The following is a 23,627-nucleotide window of genomic DNA, read 5'->3' on the forward strand; positions in this document are numbered from 1 at the left end:
AGACCTTTTTTTTTTTCGAGATAACTAGTTATAAAAGGAAAAGGAACGGCAAAAAATTAAAGCCATTTGGATTATTGCTTTTATTCGGGTACAAAGATGTAGAGTACAAAATAAAAATACTGCATTTGGTATCAACCTTTTCCATAAAACTTTGAATTATGAAAATTAAGCATTTCGACAAATACAAGTTTTACATCTATTAAAAATAAAAATTAAAGCATAAAGTTTTTATTTCTAGATTAATTATTATTTCTTTATCTATATAGAAATTGTATAATCATATAGTACAAATTAAAAAGCGAGTGAAGTTTGGACCATTGTTAGGAATTTATGTTTTCCATAGTGCTCGTTATAATACATCAGCAATAAGAATTCGTATTTACAAGATACATATAAATTTCGTTCTAACGTGATATTTCATCATAGCATTAGGGGGTAAGAATAGCATCACTAAGGCAGAGAGGGTGTTATTGTACATTATTATTAGTGTCTAACATTATCACTAACGATACAGTAGCGTGAGCCGTCGGGATCGTCGCATCGTCACTAGACGCACCCTGAGCCACCTCATCTATACACTATCAGCTAGACAATAATAATTAACGAAGGAAATAAGGCCAGATTTACGAAAGTAAATGCATACTTATATTATAATGGTCGCTACTTACTTAGAAAATAATTTTAGACCTCTATGTATTCGATTAGCCTAGTAAACATTGGTTCTGTCTGCATGCAATAGTACTATAGCGTGAAGATACGGCGCTTTGCTTTACTTTTATTTAGTGGGCGATCAATACTGCGCATAGGTCTCTCACTGTACTCAATCTTGGACAAATAACATTAGTCTTACTGTTTTGGAAAAAAGAAATAGTAATACTACAATAGAAATGTATTGCACTACCGTAGAAAATACCCATAAAATCCGTCCTACATGATCAACATTTCATGGGCTATGCGTCAAACATATGAAATGTTAAGCCATTCATGCATTACATTATTATCTATTTTACAAATATCCAGACATTCAGAAATATATTTATAATACGTATTAGGCCCTAGATCACTAATAGGCGGATTTTATTAAACAAAGCTCTTAGTAATTTGACTGGAAAACAAGTCGATTTTGTTACACAAAAGAAAAACATCGACTTTAATCGTAGCAAAACCAGTTAATTTCAATTAAAAAGCAATTGTGATGTAAGTTCTATGTGGATGAGTGAAAATATAACCTTTCAGATAAAAGGAATTTTACGAAAAGGTTAATAAATGATTGAGATGCGAGTTTTTTTTTTATTTGTTGTAAACATAAAAAAAAAAAAACAATAGCGCACTTTTTTGTGAAATGATTGATAAATAACAAGGCAAGTTTTATGTATTATTATTTAAATCAATCAATCGATTAAGAGTTTTGACCAGTGAGTTCATTTTCCATCTCACCTCATATAGAACATAATTAACAATATGCCTCCAAATACACATTTTTGTCTTGATAATACCTAAACATATTCGTTTATATCCAGTGAAAACTAAAAAGCAATGTCTTTGAGTCCGCCTTTTAAATATCAATATAATTGTGTTACATAAATGTATTTTTACTATTTCATCTATATCAATTACGTATACTAAGAATAACATCGCATCGATATCATAGGCCGTGTCGTATCAATTATCTAGCTACTACAAATTAAATAAGCATTAAATATACTTAAATGCGACAATTATAGGTAGCTATCGCGCGCGTGTATTTCATGCCTCCAGGGCTTTAATTATGGGTTATTATTATGTAAAATGGGTAGGGACTAGTGAATAATATCAATAATTGCTGCAGACACGGGTTAATGGAACAATTTTATTTATAAGTTTCGTACTAACCGTGTACGTGTCTAATTACTTATGCATAATGTAATTTAAACAATAAGATGTTCTCTGTGAATGAATTTATAGTTATAGTAACATGTTAATTCAATTAAAACTTTTGTTTTATGATTTTTTTATTAGAGATAATCTAAAAAAGATTTCGATTTAGTAACACCTAATATTTACCTTAAATCAAGGAATATATCCGTATGTATTATACATTTTTTTGACAATTAATTTAATTTTTAATACAAATTAATTAAATAATTTTACTAATTTGTATCAAAGACTCTAAGCTTGGTTTTATATCTACAGAATGAAATTGATTTCCTAATTTAAATATTGTAATACAGAGCAATGACCTGAATTTTATTTAAAAAAAAAAAGCCAAACGCTTCGAAGTTTTTCTTTGCATTTCAGAAGAAATTAATTTCTAAATTACTTTTAACTTGATAACTTTTTAACTGTATGATAAATTAGATAATATGCCAAAGATGTTTCAATATCTTTTGTTCAAAGCGCGATCTTCACGCCTATAGTAATATAACATTATAAGTTTAACTTTACTACATTGCAAACTAAACGCTCTTAAATCTAAGTGCTTACTTATTTAGACTCTTGAGATTAAGCCGTACGTTTCGGTCCACGTTAGGGAACATAAGAGCTAGTGATAAACTACAAGCTTACTATTAGAACATCGGGGGATCGCATTAGAATAGCCTGTTTAATTTTTTTACAAATATAAATATGCCCTAAAAGAATATATCTTAAAACCCCCGCATTTCCCCCATATCGGTTTAAGATATCATGGCTCTTAGACATGGCAAGAAATTTAATTCTACCTACGACTAATAGCCGCCTACTTTATACGAAATATAACTACGTTGGCGAAAGATTCGCTATTCGGCCGTGTAAAGAGCTTAGACCAAAATAAGCAACCACCCGCCGAATTTAACAATGCGATCCCCCGTCGCACTAAGACAGACGTACAGATATGCACATTGGTCATAATTATTATTATTATATAAATAAACGATTAACGTGGCAGTGAAAAGCCGCCCGAAATATTTTATATTACAAAATAAATAATTTCTTCGGTAAAATTATAGGAGTTTCGTTTTAAAATTAAAATATATCTCTATAGATAGGAGATTATCAACTCGTTGTGTTCAAATGTTTATATAAATATATTATTCGTAAAGCATAAAGTAACTTGAAATATTTAAAACAACAAGTACATATACCGTTAAATTATGTACATACATATAACACAGTTACTCGTCATGATATAATATTGTCAAAGTTTATAAGATTAAGAATACACGCATGCCATGTATATTTCCAAAATAAATTCTGATTACATGTAAACACATCACAATATCGCTTACACAACATCGTTGTTACAGTACTACCGTATTTTACGTCTTGGAGAGATGTGTCCCCCCCCCCACCCCCCAGAAAACGAATCTATGAAATACATGTTTATCTGTGCTCACGTGGGAAAGAAAGAACTGAAACCAAACGTTGCTATCTGCTTTTATCTCACGGATGCAGTAGTGAAATGATAGTCTCGTTTACCACTCAGAGGATGGTTCGATATTAACCGGTTATCTATTAGATCCTGGCATAAAATGGGCCATCCCTTCCTTTCCCCTAGGTGTTATAATAGGCGATTAAAGGAGGGCGAGGGACGAGAAGCAGCGTCCCTCTTAAAACATCTCCAAAGCCTAACTGTGGTTGGCAATCTGCCTACCAAGCGTGGCAACTACTGACAAACCCCCCTAACGGGAGGCTTATGTCCAGCAGTGGACAATTAAAGGCGGATATGATAATATGGTCTATTAGTTGATTTCGTAAACGGTATTTAAGATTTTATTTGTAAACTAAGTGCATTTTTTGCAAGTAGATAAAACGAATTCTTTGTGAAACGTTTTGTGATTTTTTATATAGATAACTTAATAACGTGGTAGTACTGTACAATGGTAAAAAGACAGCCTATTACAATTCCCGTGGTTGGGAATTCCATTGAAATTAAAACACTAATGATCAATATTTATTTTATAAATGCAGAGTAATGACTACAAATGTAGTCTCCTTAAAACGAGAAGCAAACGAATTTATCGATAGAAACGTTTCGCTACTGCGTGAATGTAATAGCACGAAACAGCATCGTCCGGCGTCTATTTTTTTCTCATTCAAACACTAATGAACACATACATTCGTTTGCCACTCGACTGTTCGGACTGTAACATACTTTTTGCTTTTCGTTTTAGAGACAGACTTCCAAAATTGCAAATGCGTACCAAGTCAATAAACCATATAGAACAATTTTAAAACTGAAAATGACAAACGCAATTGATATAGAATGTGTGGCGTAATTCGAGCGTTGAGGTTGTCATTTATCAGTATTATTTCATATAAAACCAACGCTCAATTTACGTACATAAAATACATCGGCCGCCGGCGCCGCGTCGACCAAAGTACGCACCTATACGCAACACTACGCGAGAGGTACACTATCTAAACGCGCGCCATCATATATTGTCAGAATAACTGCCTCCTCTATGGGTCTTATTACACTATTTTATATATAGAATCATAGAGGAAGTAACACAATGTAATCTTACTAGCTATACAAAATATAAAATATTTATAGATATTAAAAGTGCATAAGTAGGATCACATATCGATGATATAATTCTATATATCCGATAGTGCTATAAGTCCCAACTTCAACATAGCAAACTACGGAAAATAGACAACTTGTATCTATCACTTTATTACATTTAATATTCCTAATAAAATTCATTCGATCCAGATGCTACTATCACTAACAACTTACTATATAGTAACTAATTTACTGATCTCATATTATGAATTGATTTATATGAAAATAAATAACTATAAAGTGTGGTAACTTGATCTAATTGTACACCGGACGAAGTCTTCACCGTTGGAGTTCGGTAGACAAATCGCGAACTATTCTAACTAGGCGTTACGATTTGATGTTTTAAAATAATACCTATGTCATAGAGGTATTATATACACGGTGAAATCAATACCATTACAATATTTTCATAGAAGAGTTATAATAATGAAAAAGAAGATATTCTTGAAGAAACAATTACATAAGGTAAACAAAAAATTGTAAGACTCCCATAGGAAGTAATCCACAATTTTTGTTTTTCAAGATTCAAATTTTTATTTCTATTTTCAACCCATGTTTCTTTTAATAAAACCAGGTTAGGTCAAGTGTGACTTGAATTCACACGCCGAGGATTCTGTATACTACTTATTGCAATATGTTTTGGGAAAGAATATGCCAAACTGTTCCAAATTTCAAAACAACAACATCAGTACTTAGTTTATAAGACAGACGTATGAATGAACGGTCAGTCGCATCATAAGATTTCCTTTGTACCTATTTTTGTACTGAACCTTAAAAACGTACAACACTCCATTAAAAAAAAAGGTAACGCCTTTGATTTCACCCGGTATAGAATACTGAACTTTACACCTGATATATGTCTACCACGTCTTTGTATAGACGTGGGTAGGCATATTGTTTTCTATTCCCATAAGAATAAGATTCAATTTAGTATTGTCAAGCATTAACGACTGTAAATAAAATCTAGGGCTTGTGTGAAAAATGCGCTATCTTCATAACCACTAACTACTCTTATACTATAAACTGCTATATAACAGACAGTTAACATTATTAATTTAGCCTATATTAACATACAATTTAGCCTTTTATATATATAATTTTATGCAACTTAGAATGGCAAATAAGTTGACGGCCCACCTGATGGAAAGTGGTAACCGTCGCCTATAGACATAAGCAGTACCATGTACATAACAGAGTATACTGTTTAGCCCATAGTACCCCCCATCTGTTGCCATTCCTGAGGTCAGCTGTTATTCTTTTGTATCCTGTAAATTCAAACAGAGGTGCCCAAGCAAACGACTTTTATAGAAAGTCTCCCTCTGGTAATGTATTATGTATGTTACAAAAGGCTAAGTTAATAACGTTAAATGAGATCTATATATTACTTTATCATATAAAGAATGTTGATGGTCATAGTTATCGAAATAGTAAAGATAAAGATTGTGTAAAGACAATACAATGTCTAAATTAGATATAAGTTTATTTAAATAAAACAAAATAACAAAAAATAAAAATAAGTAAGACTCAAAAACCAAAAATGTTTCTACATGCGTTTCACTTATTCGTTTGTATTTAAATCTGTATATATGACGACAGTGCAAGATGATAGAATAATCATAAAAATATAGAATTCAATTATAATTTAGACTTTATACATGAATAAATAGATTTCTTTTTTTATATCTTTGTAAATAAACTTTCAAAGCCGCATATAACACATTTTTGGTCATAGATAAGGACCTAAGAATTTTCTACGTGGTGAAGACGCGTGAGGTGTACTAGAAATACTTTTCTAAGCCTCAAGAGGTGAAGGAAGAACGGGTTGTATATGTCTATTCATCGTAGCTCACTCGTGAAAGTCGATTATTATAACTAAAAATTTATAAATCTAAACATCGTAGCATGATGTCCTGTTAGTTTGAACTTCCCTAAACAATGTAAATACAAAACCTCTTATTAGATAGAACAGATCTTATAAAAAAAAGTTTAAAAATAAATATTGTAATGTTAATTTTGAATATATTTCGTAGTACATTACACGTACTAATTTCAACATTTTAATAACAAGAGACATGTAAATGACATGTGAAATTATGAAATAGTGATTATAAAATGTCATGAAAGATGGTATCAGTCTTATTCTTGATTCAGAGTACATAGCCGTTCCAATACAAATCAGTCGTGTTTTATACGTTCGAGTACCGTAATACTTAAAATAAACAGCGACAGTAGGCTTACATAAAAATAAAAATAGTTAAGATAGAATATCACGCTACGACAGAGAGACTTAATGTGCCACAACCCACAGCTTCGTACGCACCGACTCGGTTGTATATGAGTGCGTGCCCACTAGTGTTTTCTAATGACAAAAATAAAAATCACATTGACATCACCTTTTTTTTTAATCATCGTAAAAATTATGATATAAAGAAATAGCTTTCATATTGTTTATCGAAAAATGTGTTCATTGTAATTTTTTATTTCATTACCAGTAGATAAGTAGCAAATGAAATTATTTAAAAGAAACGTTATTTGTTTAGACAATTGATCTAGTATCGGGGATCATAGACAATGATGTTCTATGCATGCTGTCCCATTCAATTCAATCCCATTCAACAAATCTCTTTCGTTTCTCTCATACTTTCCGTTTATTCATACAAGATACTTATGCATAAAATAGCCACACTTTTCACATCCCTAAGACAACAGGTATCCATATAGAACTAAGGTAAGAACTAGTGATATCTTCATTCAGTTTTCCCATTATCAGTCTTCAATCTTTCATAATTCTTCTGTCATGTCTTTACAATGGGCTAAACATTACATCATTTACATTACATTTCATCTATATCTTTTTTCTAACTTGATATACTCATTTAGTATAATGTTGGCCTCTTTTCATGGATATAAAATAAAATTTAACAAATATCTAATTTAGATATTTATTATTACATATTCTTTTCTTTATAATTTTTATGAAAGGCTAATTAGGCGTTCATAAATAAATTATTCCCAATTTCTAAAGAGACATGCCAAGACTATTTACTAAATGTGTAAAAAAAATATTTTGCAATCTGTCAGAAAACTACATTATCATGCAATAAATAGTATCCTCTAATAACATTATTTCTCATTCTGTTAAAATTAACTAAACAATAAATGTATTTAGAATTAGATTAATTTGTTATTTGTCTATGCCTCACGAGTCTAAACCATAGTTTAAATAAAATAATAAGTATAGAACCCAGAGCGTACGAAACTGCGATTGTCTATGGCACAGGAACGACGGAGCAAACGTTGAATCTACTTCATAATTTCATTTCAATTATGCTACGAGTAACGATTAAGATACGAAACAGAAAGCTAAACTTTAAGATATTGATATAGAGTTTGCATTTATATTGCATCGATCAATTGGGACAACGTTGTGTGCAGGAATCCCTTGGATAGGTAACTGTGTATATAAACAATCGCTCATAAAACAACTCTTTCGTGCAATATAAAAGTATTAACTGTCACAAATCAAAGCTTAATTGACCTCGTTTGATAGGTGACTCTTAAATGACCATATTTATACACATAGAAAGAAGGACATAGCCTAATAGTAGCACTCCATAAGTATTGGTTAAGTCAAATTAATACGATTCTTAATCATTACACGTAATTTAATTTCTGACACAGGTTTTCTTAATTAACCATCGATTTACTTTTTTAATTTAATCTATTAATTAAAATTACAGAATAATAGCTTTATAAAAGAAAATTTCCAGCTAAATAATAAAATATACATAATGTATAATAATTAAGTACTAAATACTGTTCGAATGACAGTAATTTGTTACAGTAAATCAAAAGTAAATCGATGATTAATGGTACAATTTGAAACGACAATATGCGAGTGTTACTAATGTAAACCTTATAATAAAATATAGTTTACAATATTAACAATGATTACCGCTATTTCCTTACTGAGTCCATTATATCCTGTTTTCTGAGATTTTGTATGCAACTTAGAATAGCAAATCCGCTGATCTATTTGATATAAAGCGAAAATTAGAGGGAAAGGGATTTTTGTAATGGAGATTAATTCCCCCATTACTAGCAATACACCCTATAAGATCGATCTCCACATGGTTACCCCTGGAAACTATGGTGGTTAATTCTAGTGGAATTTATCACGATGAGCCAATGGATCTGCTTTCACCGTCACCTATCAAACCTCACTGGTACCCCGCCAGCGTATACCGATAGCGTAGGCAGGATTACCATTTGATTATCGCCCGTTACAGAAAATAGCGGTAATCATCTAGACATATACAGCACCTTAGATATCACAGAATACACTGTAATATCCGCGGTACCATGCCAATCCCTTGGACATGGTGTTACGTCTAATTTCTTATTAATCATAAGACTCGCATATTCTCTAAAACCTAGTGACCTGTTCACACTGACCGGTATAACACGAACAGATGCGATTTCAACTTTTGCTCCGAGCCGTTAGTTAATTGCCCGAGTACAGATTCGAGCATCGCGCATGCCAGGATCACGTGGTCGCGTAATTGAGACTTTTCCGTTGTAGGAAAAGGTGTATTTCGGCGAACGTGGGCCTCTCGAGCTCATCGCGGCGCCAACACTCACACATCAGCTCGTAGAGATCGCGCGGACAGCCCGCCGCGCGTTCTATGCACTCGAATATGCCGTCGTCAGCTTGTAGGTGTGACAGGTTCTCTAGCACCTGAACAATAAAAATAAAATAACCTTCATTTCTCATAAAATGAACTTAAATTGTATGATAATGAATCATCTGGAGATTTAATATCTAAAATAGATTTAGTAGGTGATTGACAGTTTCATAATTAATACAGGTGTTGTATAAATACACCTGTTAAGATGGAATTGCTCCAGTCAATATGATTGAATTTTTATTATATTGTGTTATTCTGATAGTTTGTATACACACAAATTTATAGCTTATAAAATTCACCTTTTGGTTGAAAACGCTACACCTGAGATTTTTCCATAAATAATTTCTTATGCATACATACATACATATCTGTCACGCCTGTCTCCCATTAGGGTAGGCAGAAACAATGGAACGCCAAATGCTTCGATTCAAACAAACCTCTTTCGCTTCTTCCACATTCATCAATCTTGTCATACACGCTCGTCGGTTACGGGTACTTTTAATTTGGCCCTTCTTCAGCACGTCGCCTATTTGGTCGACATACGTCCGTCTAGGGCGGCCCCTACTGAACATCTCCATTCATTCTTGCTCGATAAATCTCTTTCGTAATTCTTCTTTCATCCATCCTCTCCAAATGACCAAACCAACGCAACATACCTTTTTCAATTTTTGTCACTACATCGTCTTTCAGTCCACACTTCTCTCTAATCACACTGTTTCTTACTCTATCTTTTTTAATTTCTTATGCATTATTATTATTATTTCTTTTTTAGAATTATAAAAATCGAGAGTAAAAATATATTAACAATTAGTTATGATAAATTACAAAGAGAAAAAACAATAAACTGCGATTAACAGCTGAGATTGAATTATACGACATATCCTTACTAACATTATAAATTTAAAATTAAGAATTTTTGTTTGTGATCTCTTCACCTTTACACCTAAGCGGCTGAATAAATCGTTATGAAATTTTGTAAACACATAGTGTAGAAGACGAAGAAAGATCCTTTTATATACCCAGTGTACAAAGTTAGGGGTAAGAACTAGTATCAGTATATCTCCACTCACCTCAGTCTCAGTCATGTGCTCGTACGGCCGCCGTCGGCACAGCGTGAATATCTCGTGGAGTGTGACGGCGAAAGCCCACACGTCACTCTTGGTGGTATACTTCCCCCGCAGCACTGACTCCCACGCAGCCCACCGCAGCGGCAACGGAATCCTCCCATCGACCTTATAATAGTCGCACGCGTACGACTCGTTGTCCGTACCGAAGTCGCTGATCTTCACTTGGTAGTTCTTGCCGACGAGGCAGTTTCTGGAAGACAATCAATCGGTCAATGTTTATATTGTAATATCATAGATAGATCCTTTTATTAATAACTATTAGAATTTGATATTAGATTAAATTGTCTTCATATAATTCTCAACTATTACTACTATTGAAGTTTTATTTTTTTAAATTGGGAAGTTAAAACAATAAAAAAGAATATGTTTTTAGTATTTGTGTTAGTAAATAATCTAGGCATGTTTCATTAAATTAGTCTTTTAGAAATAAAAAATATATATATATATTGGCACAGGTAATCACTATTATTTTTATAAAAATTGCTGTCTAAATATGCAAAGTATGGAAAAACAAATTATATTATACTTCAATTGCATAAATATACTTAAGGTATTATTAATTTTAAGAATAAAAAAAATGTAATTTAACAATAATAATAAATTTGACTGATACAAAATGCTACTAGCATTAAGTCCGCTTATTGTATAATATTTTCTTTTGGCCAATAAAACTATTTAAATAATAAAATAAATAAAAAGCCAATTAATAAAATTAGGGTTTAGTTAATTCGTACTTTGTTCACAAATTAATATTTAAAGAGTTTAATTTTAGTGCAGAAGAGATTAAACTAATAGCTTCATAATGAATAGCTTTATAAACTCACCTAGCAGCTAAATCTCTGTGTACAAAGTTCAGTGACTCCAGGTACTGCATTCCGCCAGCAATTTGCGTGGCTATATGCAACAACGTGGGCGTTGACTGAGGGGCAGCAGTGCGTAGGAAAGCGCAGAGATCACCCAACTCTAGGTACTCGAGCACCACGGCGAGGGGAGGAGACCTGCAGGCGCCCAACACTCGGGCTAGGTGGGGGGAAGACAACGCCGCCAATATGCGAACATCCCGTTCGAATTCCTCCCTAAAAATTTCGTTTCATTAAGACACTAGACAAAGCGATAGATATCATTCTGTTAAATTGTAGCAATCTGTCTACGTACAAAACAGTTCGTATGGCTAAAAAGAAAAAATAATGGGAGTTTTCCAATTTTACTCTACACAAGAACCTTTTTCCAATTTCAATGAATATTTGGATAAAATTAGCCGAATTAGGCGTTCTAGAGGTTGCGCTTAGCAACATATTTAGCGATTAATTTTTATTTATATATGATAGATTTTTTGAATTTGGAATGATAAATAAGATGACGGCCCACTTAATGGAAGTAATAACCGTTGACTATAGATATGAACAGCACCATGAACACCACAGAGTACGCCGTGTTTATGATGCCCATAGAGCCTCTTATGCGTTGTCGTTCTTGAGGACTAAACTATCACGACTTTCGTTCTCTTCCTTCAATGTCATACCTCAATCATTAAACCAAAACAAAGCTATGTATCCATAGCAGTATGACTGTTATTACTTTTCATTTGGTGAACTATTAATTCACCATGTTTGTTATTTGTTTATTATGTTAGACTTGGGTAGAAAGTTAACCCTTTATGGCGCCACATTGCAAAACTGCAACTAATTTGAATAAAATTATTAAGCAACAACAAGATGACTTGAAATGTCCTGTCGTAGGCTAATGCCAAACTATTTTAATAATTTAATTAAACAATCAACTAAATAGAGACATCTGTAATTTTTTACCGCCTAAAATGTTAAGATGTTAATGATGATGCACAAACTTTTATTTTTTATTTTTTAGCGATATTTCAAACACTTTTTTTTTTTTGTTGAAAATAATATTTCAATGTTGTAAATAAGGTGCACTCAAAAAGAGAAATTATGTATTCATAATCCAATGTTACATTATTTTGCAAGCTGTACTTTATATTTCAAATATAAACAGTACTTAGTTATATTTTTTTCTTTTTTTCTCTTGGGATAAATGCACTTATTCTGCTGGTAATTGGTTAAAAGTATACAAATTAACAGTATGCGCTATAAAGGGTTTATTTATTTATAAGAACAACAGCAGCACTATTAAGAGTTAAATGGAAGTTAGAAATAATAAACAGTGTGAGTAGTAGTAGACATCTAAAATAATATGTCATACATGAAATACCTCTCCTTAAGGGTGGCGTCGTGGCACAAGAACTTTACCGCCACAAGTCTCTTCTCAGATGTGATGGTCCCGTTATACTCCGGCACTCCGTCTGCTTCCGCCACGTAAACCTATTGAGTTAACTTTCTTTAGTACAGATTCAGAGTTATACTGCGTTACTTATGAGGAAGGAGAAAGTTAATAACAGGTGGTGGAAGAGATTCTTCACTAAAAAGGGATTATTAGTGATTGGGACTTGTAGTTTATTACTAGCAATATGCTACCTATCGCGGTCGCCCCAGAAACAATCGTGCTCAATTCCAGGTGAACTCATCACGATAGGCTGACTGATCTGTATTTATCCTTATCTATCATTCCTCACTGAAACCTCGCCTATACTAACATAATGCTGTTACCATTTACTGCTTTCTTCTCGAGCTCATTGAAGTACCAAAGAATCTATTTATAATACAGTAGGGAAATAAATAGATATTATATTTTCCAAAACAGTACATCTTAGTAGCAATAACAAAAATAACAAATTATAGATCACAGAGAAACACTAGACACTCTTTGCCTACCCTGCAAGGGACACGGCGTGAGGATAGATATATAGATAAATCACAGAGAAAACATTAGGCGACTTTATTGCTATCTCTTCCAGTCAACCTTTGGATACCGGATGAACATTTGGAATGGATAAAAATTGTAATGACAAACAATCTGTGGGATTACTCTCGAAATATATTCTAATAGTTCGATATTGAAATTGAGACGTTTCGCACTCTCGAATAGCAACACTAGCGACATTATGGTTACATATTGTTCTGATAGATGCATATTAGTGCAACTTGTCAATGCAAACTATTTTATTCGGATCCTAATTATAATTTAATTCCTAACTGTTGTTTCATGAGTGCAGTATAAAATTGTCATTGGCAATAGATTATATTAATACTAGATTCAAGAGTAGACCTCTTAGTCGAAGACATGACAACAAAGTAATGGTACAAATTTAAATATTAAAAAAACATCTTATCTCTCTTCAATTTCGGAGTGAAAATATAAAGAGAAAACAAAAAAAACATCGTTTAATATACCATATATATATATATATATATTCATTGATTGAGCTTAAAAGCAATAGTAATATCATCAACAAAACTAATCCGATAAACGGCAGTAGATTCGCCATTTGTCACGTTCATCACAACAGCAGGACTACAACTAAGACTAAGACTACATAGCCTTACTACTGTTGTGACCACAGATGTAGTATGAAGAACTAACAGACTGGCAACACAATCGCAAAAACGAGACAAGAAAATGGTTACACGCAGTATGCGTGTTTTATAAATATGTGTACGTGATATTTCTAAATTTATATGGAATTGAAATTACAAAAATAGCAAATATTCACGTATTTGTTGTAATTTTAGTTTCAATTCATGGATGCTCAGAAACTTATTTAGATTAAATTTGATTTCTTTATCTAATTATTGTTTTGCATTTTAAAATGTTTATTATTATTTAAAATGTTAATTTTTCCAAGTCATATCCAGATATATCATACTTAATTATAACTTACTAAAAAAACTTCAAAAAGTAATAATAATAAGAACTCGTTTTGTTCATCCTTCCGCCAGATTATTTTCGAGTTTATATTGTGTAGGTAAATGTCTCTATCTATGTCTGGCATATATGTTGTTATTGTTTTTTTTTTCTTTTGCTTTGCCAGCTATATACTTTATAATCAAACGTTACGACCATATATATTTTTTATCATTAAGTACTCACAGTGCCAAATGCACCCTCGGCCAGTTTGGAGATCATCCGCAGCCTGTGACGAGGAAACTCGATCACGTTGGTCGTTTCCAGGCGCCGTTGTAGATCTATTAACACCTCTTGCTGACTCGGCGACTGCAAATATAAATACTATTGAACACTCGTGAACGGGTGCAAACTGTAGGGACTGGTCTGCTCTGAGCACTGCAACTGATTTAATTTGTTCTAATTGAATTTACTCGTACACCACAGACTACGATTTAAATTGATGCACAATGTAATCAAATGAATGCATAAATGTTGGACACATTGTCTGTCTTAGTTTTCATACGAAGCATCACTGCCGAACTTATATTTTTGTCACGAACCAGCTGTACTGAGTCTTTATACCACAATAATTTTTAATTTTGCTTTTACGGTGGGAGATGGCAGTCAATTATAAGGTACACAAACGTAACACTAGTCCACAAGAATCACAACACATGAGTAATACTATAGAATTGCCTGTTTTATTTTCTTTGGCATGTTTAATTACAAATTAATTTTGAATCAATTATAAAAATGAAATATGCTTAATTAAAAAATAATTTAAATTGAATTTTGTGAGTTGATAATTTAAGATTACAATTTTTTTAAAAAAAAAATCGACTTTTATGCTGAAAGCAGTTGTTTTGATTTAAAAAACTAAATTACTGAACCGATTTCGATAAAATTCATATGGAACCAATCTGTAAGTATATCCTTTTAGATAAAAGAAAAAGAATTTTCCAAATCGGTTTATAAGTGACGGAGTTATGAGGCAACAAACAGAAAAATATACAACCAAACTGAGAACCTCCTTCTTTTTGATGTCGATTGAAAATAAAAGTATAATATTTTGAAAACGGTCGCGAAATTTATAAAATATTATCAAAGTTAAATAATAATAATAACTAGATAATAATTAGATATGTCAGTTTAATTAATAATACGCTTAGTTATACCGATCAAAGTTTCAAGCTATTCATGTTTGGTTATTTAAAAACAAAAAAACATTATTGACAATGTTTTTTTTTTTTTTTATGTTCGGAATACCGTGGCTAGTAAACCTTAATACCCGAGGGGCTCGTCTATGTCTATCTATATACGATATTACTATAAAAACTCGTACTGTATTACAATATAAAAAAATATTGTAGGGACGAAATATTATAAATATTAATACAAACAAATATAATAAATATTAACCTACCACGTGTCGTGTTTCGTCATTAAAATAAAAAATTCAAAAATCCTTCCTCAGTGGATGTGTACGTTACAAAATAAAGCTATGTTCCTATGTTCCCAATTTCAGTTTTCTAGACTTAGTAATTTTGGATGTGTGTTGACAGTCAGGACAAATGATATAACAAGTATAGACTTGTTCATAAAAACATGTCTGACAGCAATCGAGAGACATTTCAGTAAAGTTGGAAATTTGTTTTAATTAATTTGATAATGTACAAATATGGTGCTTATGTTTAATTAATAAAAACATTTAATTTTGATTGGCTCTTATCTGATCTGATCTTGCCATAAGTGGATCCGACTAGAAATCAGCTTGTCAGTTGTTCGACAGCACTCTGACCTAGTTACGTTCTACATAATCTAAGGGTTCCATGTAAAAGTGAGTAAGGTTCTTTGAGTTTGTGATAGTTGAATACCATATCAACCGTTAACTGTCCACTGTGGAATATAGGCTTCATACGTTAGGGGTATTTTGGCAGTAGTTGTCACGCTTGGTAGGCATACAGGTTGAGTCATCAAGTTGCCATGAGGTTACAAAGACACACTTTCACCTTTATAATATTGGTAAGGTCACCAAGCTCACCTCATAAAGAACCTGTCGTTATGATAGATTATCTTTAATAGTACCATACCTTAGTGCTATGTTTAGATCTTATTGATCCTGCTGCAGAACGCCGCGCCTCTAGCTCCGCCATCTTGTCCATATGCTCGCTCATGAGTTCCGTGGCTCTATCCGACAAGCTGTCTGTCAGACGTCGCTTAGTGAGCAATGGCGCTGAACTCAACTCAGGCACCGCGTAATCGTAGTTTGAACTATCTGCTGGGACAAGACATTATTATTTTTATTATTTCAGTCATTAACTGTCCACTGCTGAACATAAGTCTTCCCCATAAGGGGAGTTTTGGCAGTAGTTGCCACGCTTGGCATCCGTAGTTAAGTTTTTAGAGATGTTTTAAGAACGACTCTGCTGCTCATCCCTCGACCATAAGTTTCCTTAATCACCTTCTAACGACAGCCACGGGAAAGAGAGGGCTGGCCTATTGTATGCCGGGACACACGGCGTGGAATAGGGCATGTAAATATATATATATATGGATAAACATAAAAATCACTTTTTATAATGCTTAAGTAAAGCAAGTTTGCCTTGACAGAATATTGTCACAGTGCTGATAATAAATCAATTGATGCATTCAATAGATTGTATCCCTTATGAATTGTCTTTAATGCTAGCGAAAAGCTACTTTACCCTTAAAACGTCCACTCATATGTATGTTGGTCCTTATCCAGATACTAACTTAATCAAGGGAAGAGGTAGAGATTATTAGTAATGAGGAGGTCGCTTTCCAAAACTAGCAATATACCTTTAAAGGGCCTCCAAGCAGCCCTCTCTGGGAATCACTCACAGGTACAATCCTGGTGACCACTCACAGGTATTTCGTACTGAGAACTCCAGTCCCTATTACGTTAATTAAACCACTACGTTAAATAAATATGTATGTAAACTTAATTTCCTCACCTGAAAGCGCTGTATTAGAATCCTTTACAAAGTCTTTCATTTCGAGCAGTACAGTACTATAACTAAAATATGGAGCACACTTAAGAGCCTGGTACGGCTCTTGGTACTCGTCTGACTTAACATCTAAACCACAGTCTATGATCATTTTGTTCTCCGGCAGCATAGATGTGCCGCACCCACTGTAGTTTTCAACTGTACGCTTCTGCGATACTGTGGTCTTCGCCAGTGGGGATGCGAAGCATTTTCTATGCCTGTGCCTATGAACTATAAGGAACACAGCTACAGCCAGTAGTATGACTAAGGCGGTCAGCACCCCAACGACTATAGCCATATACAATGGGTCCTCTTGATGCGCAGTGGATATGGGCACTTCCTTGCTGGCCGTGAGCTTGGTTTTGTCTTTCCCACCGAGTGGTTTTAAGCTTTCCGGTGTGTAGTTTCCTTGTGCGACATCTGGAATAGAAGAAACGTATTAATCGATCATAAGATTTGATAAACTTCAAAGCGATAGACGCGATAGAAATCTTAACATAATAGTTTGTATTTTATATATATATATATATATATATATAAAGCTGTATACTTAAAGACAAAATAGTATAAAAAATCACTAAAAAATTTACAACTACGTTCAATAAACTGAAGGTCTAACTGAAAACAGCTCGACCTTGCAGCCGCGAGGACGACTTTGCGATGTAATTTTGGTTCTAAAATATTCCATTACGAGTGGAATTTTAACTTTTACTATAAAGATTTTTCTTTCGAATGGACTCACCGGAGTCGAAGACGATCTCGCTGATAAGTATCCATCTGGCTGAGAAGTGCAACTCTATTCGAACCCACTTGCCTATCCTGTGATGTAGTTTTATGCTCACATTCCGCGAGTTTTCAAATATGTTGTCTTGCACGTAAGTATATCGGATTGGCTCATTTTGGAAGTGACGACCGCCGATTGAGAACGATATTATCGCTTCCGAGAATACCTAAAAATAAAATGATACATTATAAATCGTAATAAAAAAAGCATTCAACTAAAAATACGTAACGCTCTGCTCTTTTACCACTATAAAATATTTGGTGGTAAAATCCTTTATACCGTAATCATCCATTTTTTCCCCACTACTGGGCAATAATCTCTATTCAAAAGATGATAATAGCTTATTATTACCACGCTGGACAGACGGTTTGAAACATAATTTTATTTCTAGTTTTCCTTCTCTTACAATACTGTATTGTGCTTGAGAATGATAAAACTAAATTAAAAGTTATTTTTCTAGAATTTAGTTCGAGTGATATTATATTTGATCATATCAATATACTTTTTTTGGTTTAAAATAGTTATAAGTAGTTATTCTACGCAATAAATATTCAATTAAGCAACGTGTTTTGAAAATCACCAAAATTGAAATTGAATACAGTATTGAAAATGATATTGGAAGCCTTATGGCCATGTTAATTAAAATTTTAAAATACATCTCACAATACCGTGATAAAATGCGGTGAAATTGAAAATGACTATATTTAGCTACATTTTGCTCTATATAATAGAAACTTAATATAACCATGGATTTTTTCTTCTTTTGGCTTTTTAGGGTAGCCATTAGCAATTTTCAAGTTTAATAAAAAATCAGGGAATTCGACGCGGCGCATGGCTTTAAAATGAATGTAATTTTAATTAGAATTGAACTCACAGAAATAGATAGTGCAAGTGCCTCGATCTATATAAAAACTAAACATGCTATACTTTTATTTCGTATACAATGTTAAAGCTATTTATTGACCTCCTATTTTAATTTTATTGAATATGCTACCAGTATAACGCCATGTAATTCCATATTTCAAAAGATGAGATAAAACAGAAACTAATGAGGACTAGCGGCCCCATTGCTGGCAATATACTCTGTCAAGTTGATTTCGGCGGGGTTATCTTCAACAAAAAAATATATTTTCTCGAGAAAATTTATACAGAACTTTGAACCGACATTCAGCCTCTACGGCTGAATTTCAGTTTCAAGGCTCTTGGAGCTTGCATAGGTAAAACATTAGGGCATGCAAAGTACATGCAGTCACGGCATCTATTTAAATTCATGCCTATGATTAATCCTACTCATCGATGAAATGAATATTCCTTAATCTTGCTAGTAAATTTACAACAGTATGTCAACGTTTCACTTGTTTAATTAATGAAGCGTTATATCATTAATCTAAACGTAGCTTATTTAAGCTGAGATTACACTTGCGTCTGACGTAAATACACTTTGAATTATTTATTGCATTTAAATAGATATATTAATAGCTGTGACACTTATTATGAACTATCTGTATACTGTGGCTATATCCGCGTGAATTTGATTAATAAATATCCTATATATTAATTTAGGGCGTGCCCTATCTGTGTTCCAAATTTCATTCAAACCTATTAAACATGATAGATTTATCCTAAACATCTAGAAATCTTGAGAAACTGTCATATTTATAATATACGAGGATGTAGAAAGATAAAAAGCCTTTAAGCCTTTAAGGAAATAAGAGATATGTTATTTTGAAGCTTCTGTCTGTATTTATATAAAACATCACAGTCTCCAAAGAGATGGCTCTATTTTAACACGGTATTTTTATCTATTAAGACTGAGTTAAACGAGGTTATTTCTAGTTATTTTACGTAAACCTGTATATTTATACGAGGTTTTTTCAAATATCAAATTTCAAACTTGTCTATGGTTAGTGGCATTTAGTGGCTTTGTCCATATTGTGGCAGTGTAAAATTATTGTGTCACCATTGCTTCTCATTCCGAGATACCGTAATAGGAATTAGGGGAACAAAATACATTACACTGGCACAGAAGAAACTTCGAAATAAATATAAAACCAATATGGTAATAGTAGGTTAATATATCTTTATTGGGAGTGACCTGTAACTAGCAATAGTTAACATCGGTGGCGTTAATTGGTTATTATATCTATAACCAACGATCCGGGCCGGTTTATTCGAAAATAATATACAGTATAATCTCGATTATCTGAACATCGATTATTAACACATATTCGATTATCCGGACTTATTCTTCACGGCTCTAATTACCGATTTAGAAATGTATGGGTAAATAAGTATTATGTAATCCATTATCTTTATAACTCGTAATTTTTTTTTATATCGTATTGTATCTTCACACAATAAAAAAATATTAAAATTTAATTAGTGTTTGGTTTAACTTTGAAATCGATATCCGGATTTTCGATTATACGGAATACCCCTGGTTTTGTTTTATTCAGATAATCGAGATACTACTGTATAGCCTATTACTCGTTTGTACTGTAGTTTTCTATAGGTGAAAAAGCTTTGTAAATGAGCTGAATCGTTTTTAAATTTATCCATTATAAATAAACAATCAAATCTTCCCTGTTTATAATATTAGTACAGACAAATCTATATATCCGCTGGAATAAAAGTACTAATACATGACATAAAACAGTCCTATCGGTGCATTATAGATTGTTATAATGCATTATCGAAACCTAATGGTTTCAAAGAGACTATTATTTCACAGAGTTGGTTCTTTACCAAATTCATTCTTATATAAATACGATACGAGGAACACAGGCAAGTTGTTTGTTTCTGTTAAAAAGTAGGTACCATTTCGACGGCTAAAAACTTCAATGTGACTTTTGTGTCACGACATATGTTTTCGTTGAAAGCCTTTGTTGACCTACTTACTGGCTTAGTGGCACGTATTTAAGCTATCGTGAGAGTTGAAACAAAGAGTAAAATTACGTATTTATTGTTTAAATGTCAGATAATTTAAAAAAATTATATCAATACAAACAATAAATCGTCATCAATCAGTAATCTGGCTCACTATAGTATAGTAACGTGGGTCATAGTATGAGATTCATTGATACGAGAATGTTTTTAGTATCATTGGTTAAAAGACTTGATATTTTGTTAATGAAATGTTTTTCCAGTAGACAAATGCTAATGGATACGGAAAACTGATAATGTGCTCATTTAATCCAATTTATAATTTTTTTCTTTCATTAAAAAAATTAATTTGTTCTTCAACAAATTAAGTCGTATGATCAACTTGACACATATTAAACTAAATGTTAGATTAATATGTGTCGAGTTGTTATTTGTAAAATATATATTTATTTAATGTTCGTAATAGTCCAATTAAACATTTTAGAGAAAGAAAAAAATTAATATGGACACAACGACATATGCTCAGACAGCTTATTCATATTTACTGCCAGGTCCGGTCTCGCCTTTAAGTCGTTATCAAAGATCTATCAATAGTAATGTGCATTTCGGTTTGCCTCGGTGCAATCAGTACGAATTCCAAGTTCCAGCTAGTGCCAACAATCACCAATATTAACATAATTTGTTTGATAACGATCACCCTAGCCCAGGGTTGTATACTCAGCAACCTGGTAATTCTCGAAGAGGTCAAATATAATGAAAAGTAGCTACTTTTATTTAACACTAGCTTTTGTCCGCAACTTGGTCCGTCTGATCGGAATATGTTGATTAATCAGCATAAATAATGCCCTCTATGTCGTTCTCTATCCCAAATAGTACGTGTATGTGAAACACGGCTATTACTTGAGCTGTCAATGCGTCAAGAAATAAGAAGCTAATTCAATTATATTTAAAATATTATTAAGGATTACTCTTAGTCTAAAATTAATCGAATCAGGTACTTTAATACTATAGAAAAAATATCATCCTACAATAAGTTATGCACCGTCTTAGAGACTTCGTTTTCGTAATGTACGTGGAAATAATAAAAATATATAGCAATTGACTCACCTGCACATCCCTCATAAACTTGTTATTACAATAAAGGTGGACAGCGCTGAACTCCCGTACTTTATCGAACTCGAAGGTGATGATTGGCGGCGTAGGTCTCGAGTCATTCCGCCATCCGACCCAGGCAGAATTCTTAGCTGCTTCCCGGATCTCATCGCCGCCAAACTGGCCGTCTACGAGTTGTCCCAATCCTCCTCTTAGTTCCTCCCCCCATTGGCCATCGTATATCATATCTGTGAGTTCTACTCCATTGCTTCTTTTGTTGCCTTTAGGCATTGAATAGGAAACGATGCCCACTGTGAACAAAATATTTTGATGATATAGGATTTCTATAAATAAATACATTGATGTATAAAAAACCTACGATTCACATTCCCGTACAGAAGTCAGTAGGTAGTTATACTTTCATTTAATTTAAAATCACCTAACATTTAAAATATTATCGTTAAAAATATTGTCGTAGGATTATACATAAATGGAGTAAAATACAGTAAATTAAAAATTACACGCCAAGACATCAGTTTATCTGGCCATTTCCTCAACTAGCATTGCATTTGGGTCATTGTGCGTGATATCGTGACGTTATATTTTTACAAAATTTGTGAGAATATTTTTGTTGAAAACAAATATTACTGAATGGATTACAAATTAGTGCAAAGCTTGATTAAATGCGCTCTGTTTTCAGATGAATATTTTTCGTTAATGATTATGCATCTAAAGTTGATTGTGTATAAAAAATTTCGAGTTAATTTTTTCATAAATATTATCAATCAATTTTCTTTTAAAATTTATTTCTAAATCCTAAGTTATCTCATATAATGATCTCCCCATTTTAAGAAGTCACATACAATATAATAGGTATCTGAGTAATCGCTCGACTGATTCCGCTAAAAATTTTCATCAACAATTAATTTGTTAATAATAAAAGTTTTTTTTTTTTTAATTTTAAATTTTACTTGAATTTTGTTGATCCATTTTTGCGTGACGATGTAAAAAATAGACAATTATAAAAGTTTTTAATGAAATTTTTAAAAGTCCCAAAATTTTTAAAATTTCCTTTGTATTTCTATAGCTACCCCAGCTAATTTTCACGACTGATCGATTCAATGAACAGATTTTTCAATGTTTATGATTTTGATATAGTACATTATATATACATTAATATATATAAAAACGAAACACCATCCAATAGCTTGTTACGTAATCTCCGAATTATAAAACCGAAACTTGTAATTTTATCCAAAGCTCTTCGCGTGACGTAATCACTGAGAATAAGAAAGGATCTTTGAGAAATCCCAAAGGAATGAGGAGAGACTGGTTCCACGACAGGAAAATATAGAATTGAATGAGTATTATAATTGAAAGTAGACAGCATTTCTCAACATCGGTACTTCATAAATATATCTAGAAAAGGTAATAATTTGTTGTCGGAACGGCTTGTTTAGAATGCGATTTCAAATAATCACACAATAAATTTAATAGCTTCCATTACCATTTTATTATTTCTATATACACTCTCTCAAGACCGTATTAATCTGAACTCGTCATTACTAAGAAATTATAAGAATAAATCATTAAAAAACATGTCGGCAAAATATCAGAAAACGCGGTCGCTTGGCAATGCAGCGAGCGTATTGGTACTGTATAACTACCATGAGAATAATAAAACCCATTATAAATAAAACTTATATAAAACGTAAGTCAAAT

At 32.6% G+C, this 23,627-nt stretch overlaps 1 protein-coding gene across 5 annotated transcripts in view; it reads right to left on the reverse strand.

Annotated features, from left to right (window-relative positions):
* Window positions 1–71: 71 nt before the first annotated feature.
* Window positions 72–23,627, reverse strand: part of LOC113517693 (discoidin domain-containing receptor 2-like) — a 74,651-nt gene continuing 51,095 nt past the window's right edge. For 3 of the 5 annotated variants that reach the window (XM_031911439.2, XM_031911437.2, XM_031911438.2), the window contains exons 6-14: window positions 21,921–22,216; window positions 17,889–18,096; window positions 17,114–17,566; window positions 16,229–16,416; window positions 14,343–14,465; window positions 12,558–12,676; window positions 11,165–11,416; window positions 10,284–10,530; window positions 72–9,263 (exon numbers count right to left, since the gene is read on the reverse strand). In XM_031911439.2, coding sequence (XP_031767299.1) covers window positions 9,072–9,263; window positions 10,284–10,530; window positions 11,165–11,416; window positions 12,558–12,676; window positions 14,343–14,465; window positions 16,229–16,416; window positions 17,114–17,566; window positions 17,889–18,096; window positions 21,921–22,216 — 2,078 coding nt within the window. In that variant the 3' untranslated portion in view covers window positions 72–9,071. The remainder of the gene's footprint in view (window positions 9,264–10,283; window positions 10,531–11,164; window positions 11,417–12,557; window positions 12,677–14,342; window positions 14,466–16,228; window positions 16,417–17,113; window positions 17,567–17,888; window positions 18,097–21,920; window positions 22,217–23,627) is intronic. The other 2 variants (XM_026902448.3, XM_031911440.2) reach the window with 2 other exon arrangements.

Source organism: Galleria mellonella, unplaced genomic scaffold (genome assembly GCF_026898425.1).
Source record: "Galleria mellonella isolate WM207_F2 unplaced genomic scaffold, CSIRO_AGI_GalMel_v1 utg28, whole genome shotgun sequence".
Lineage (NCBI taxonomy): Eukaryota > Metazoa > Arthropoda > Insecta > Lepidoptera > Pyralidae > Galleria > Galleria mellonella.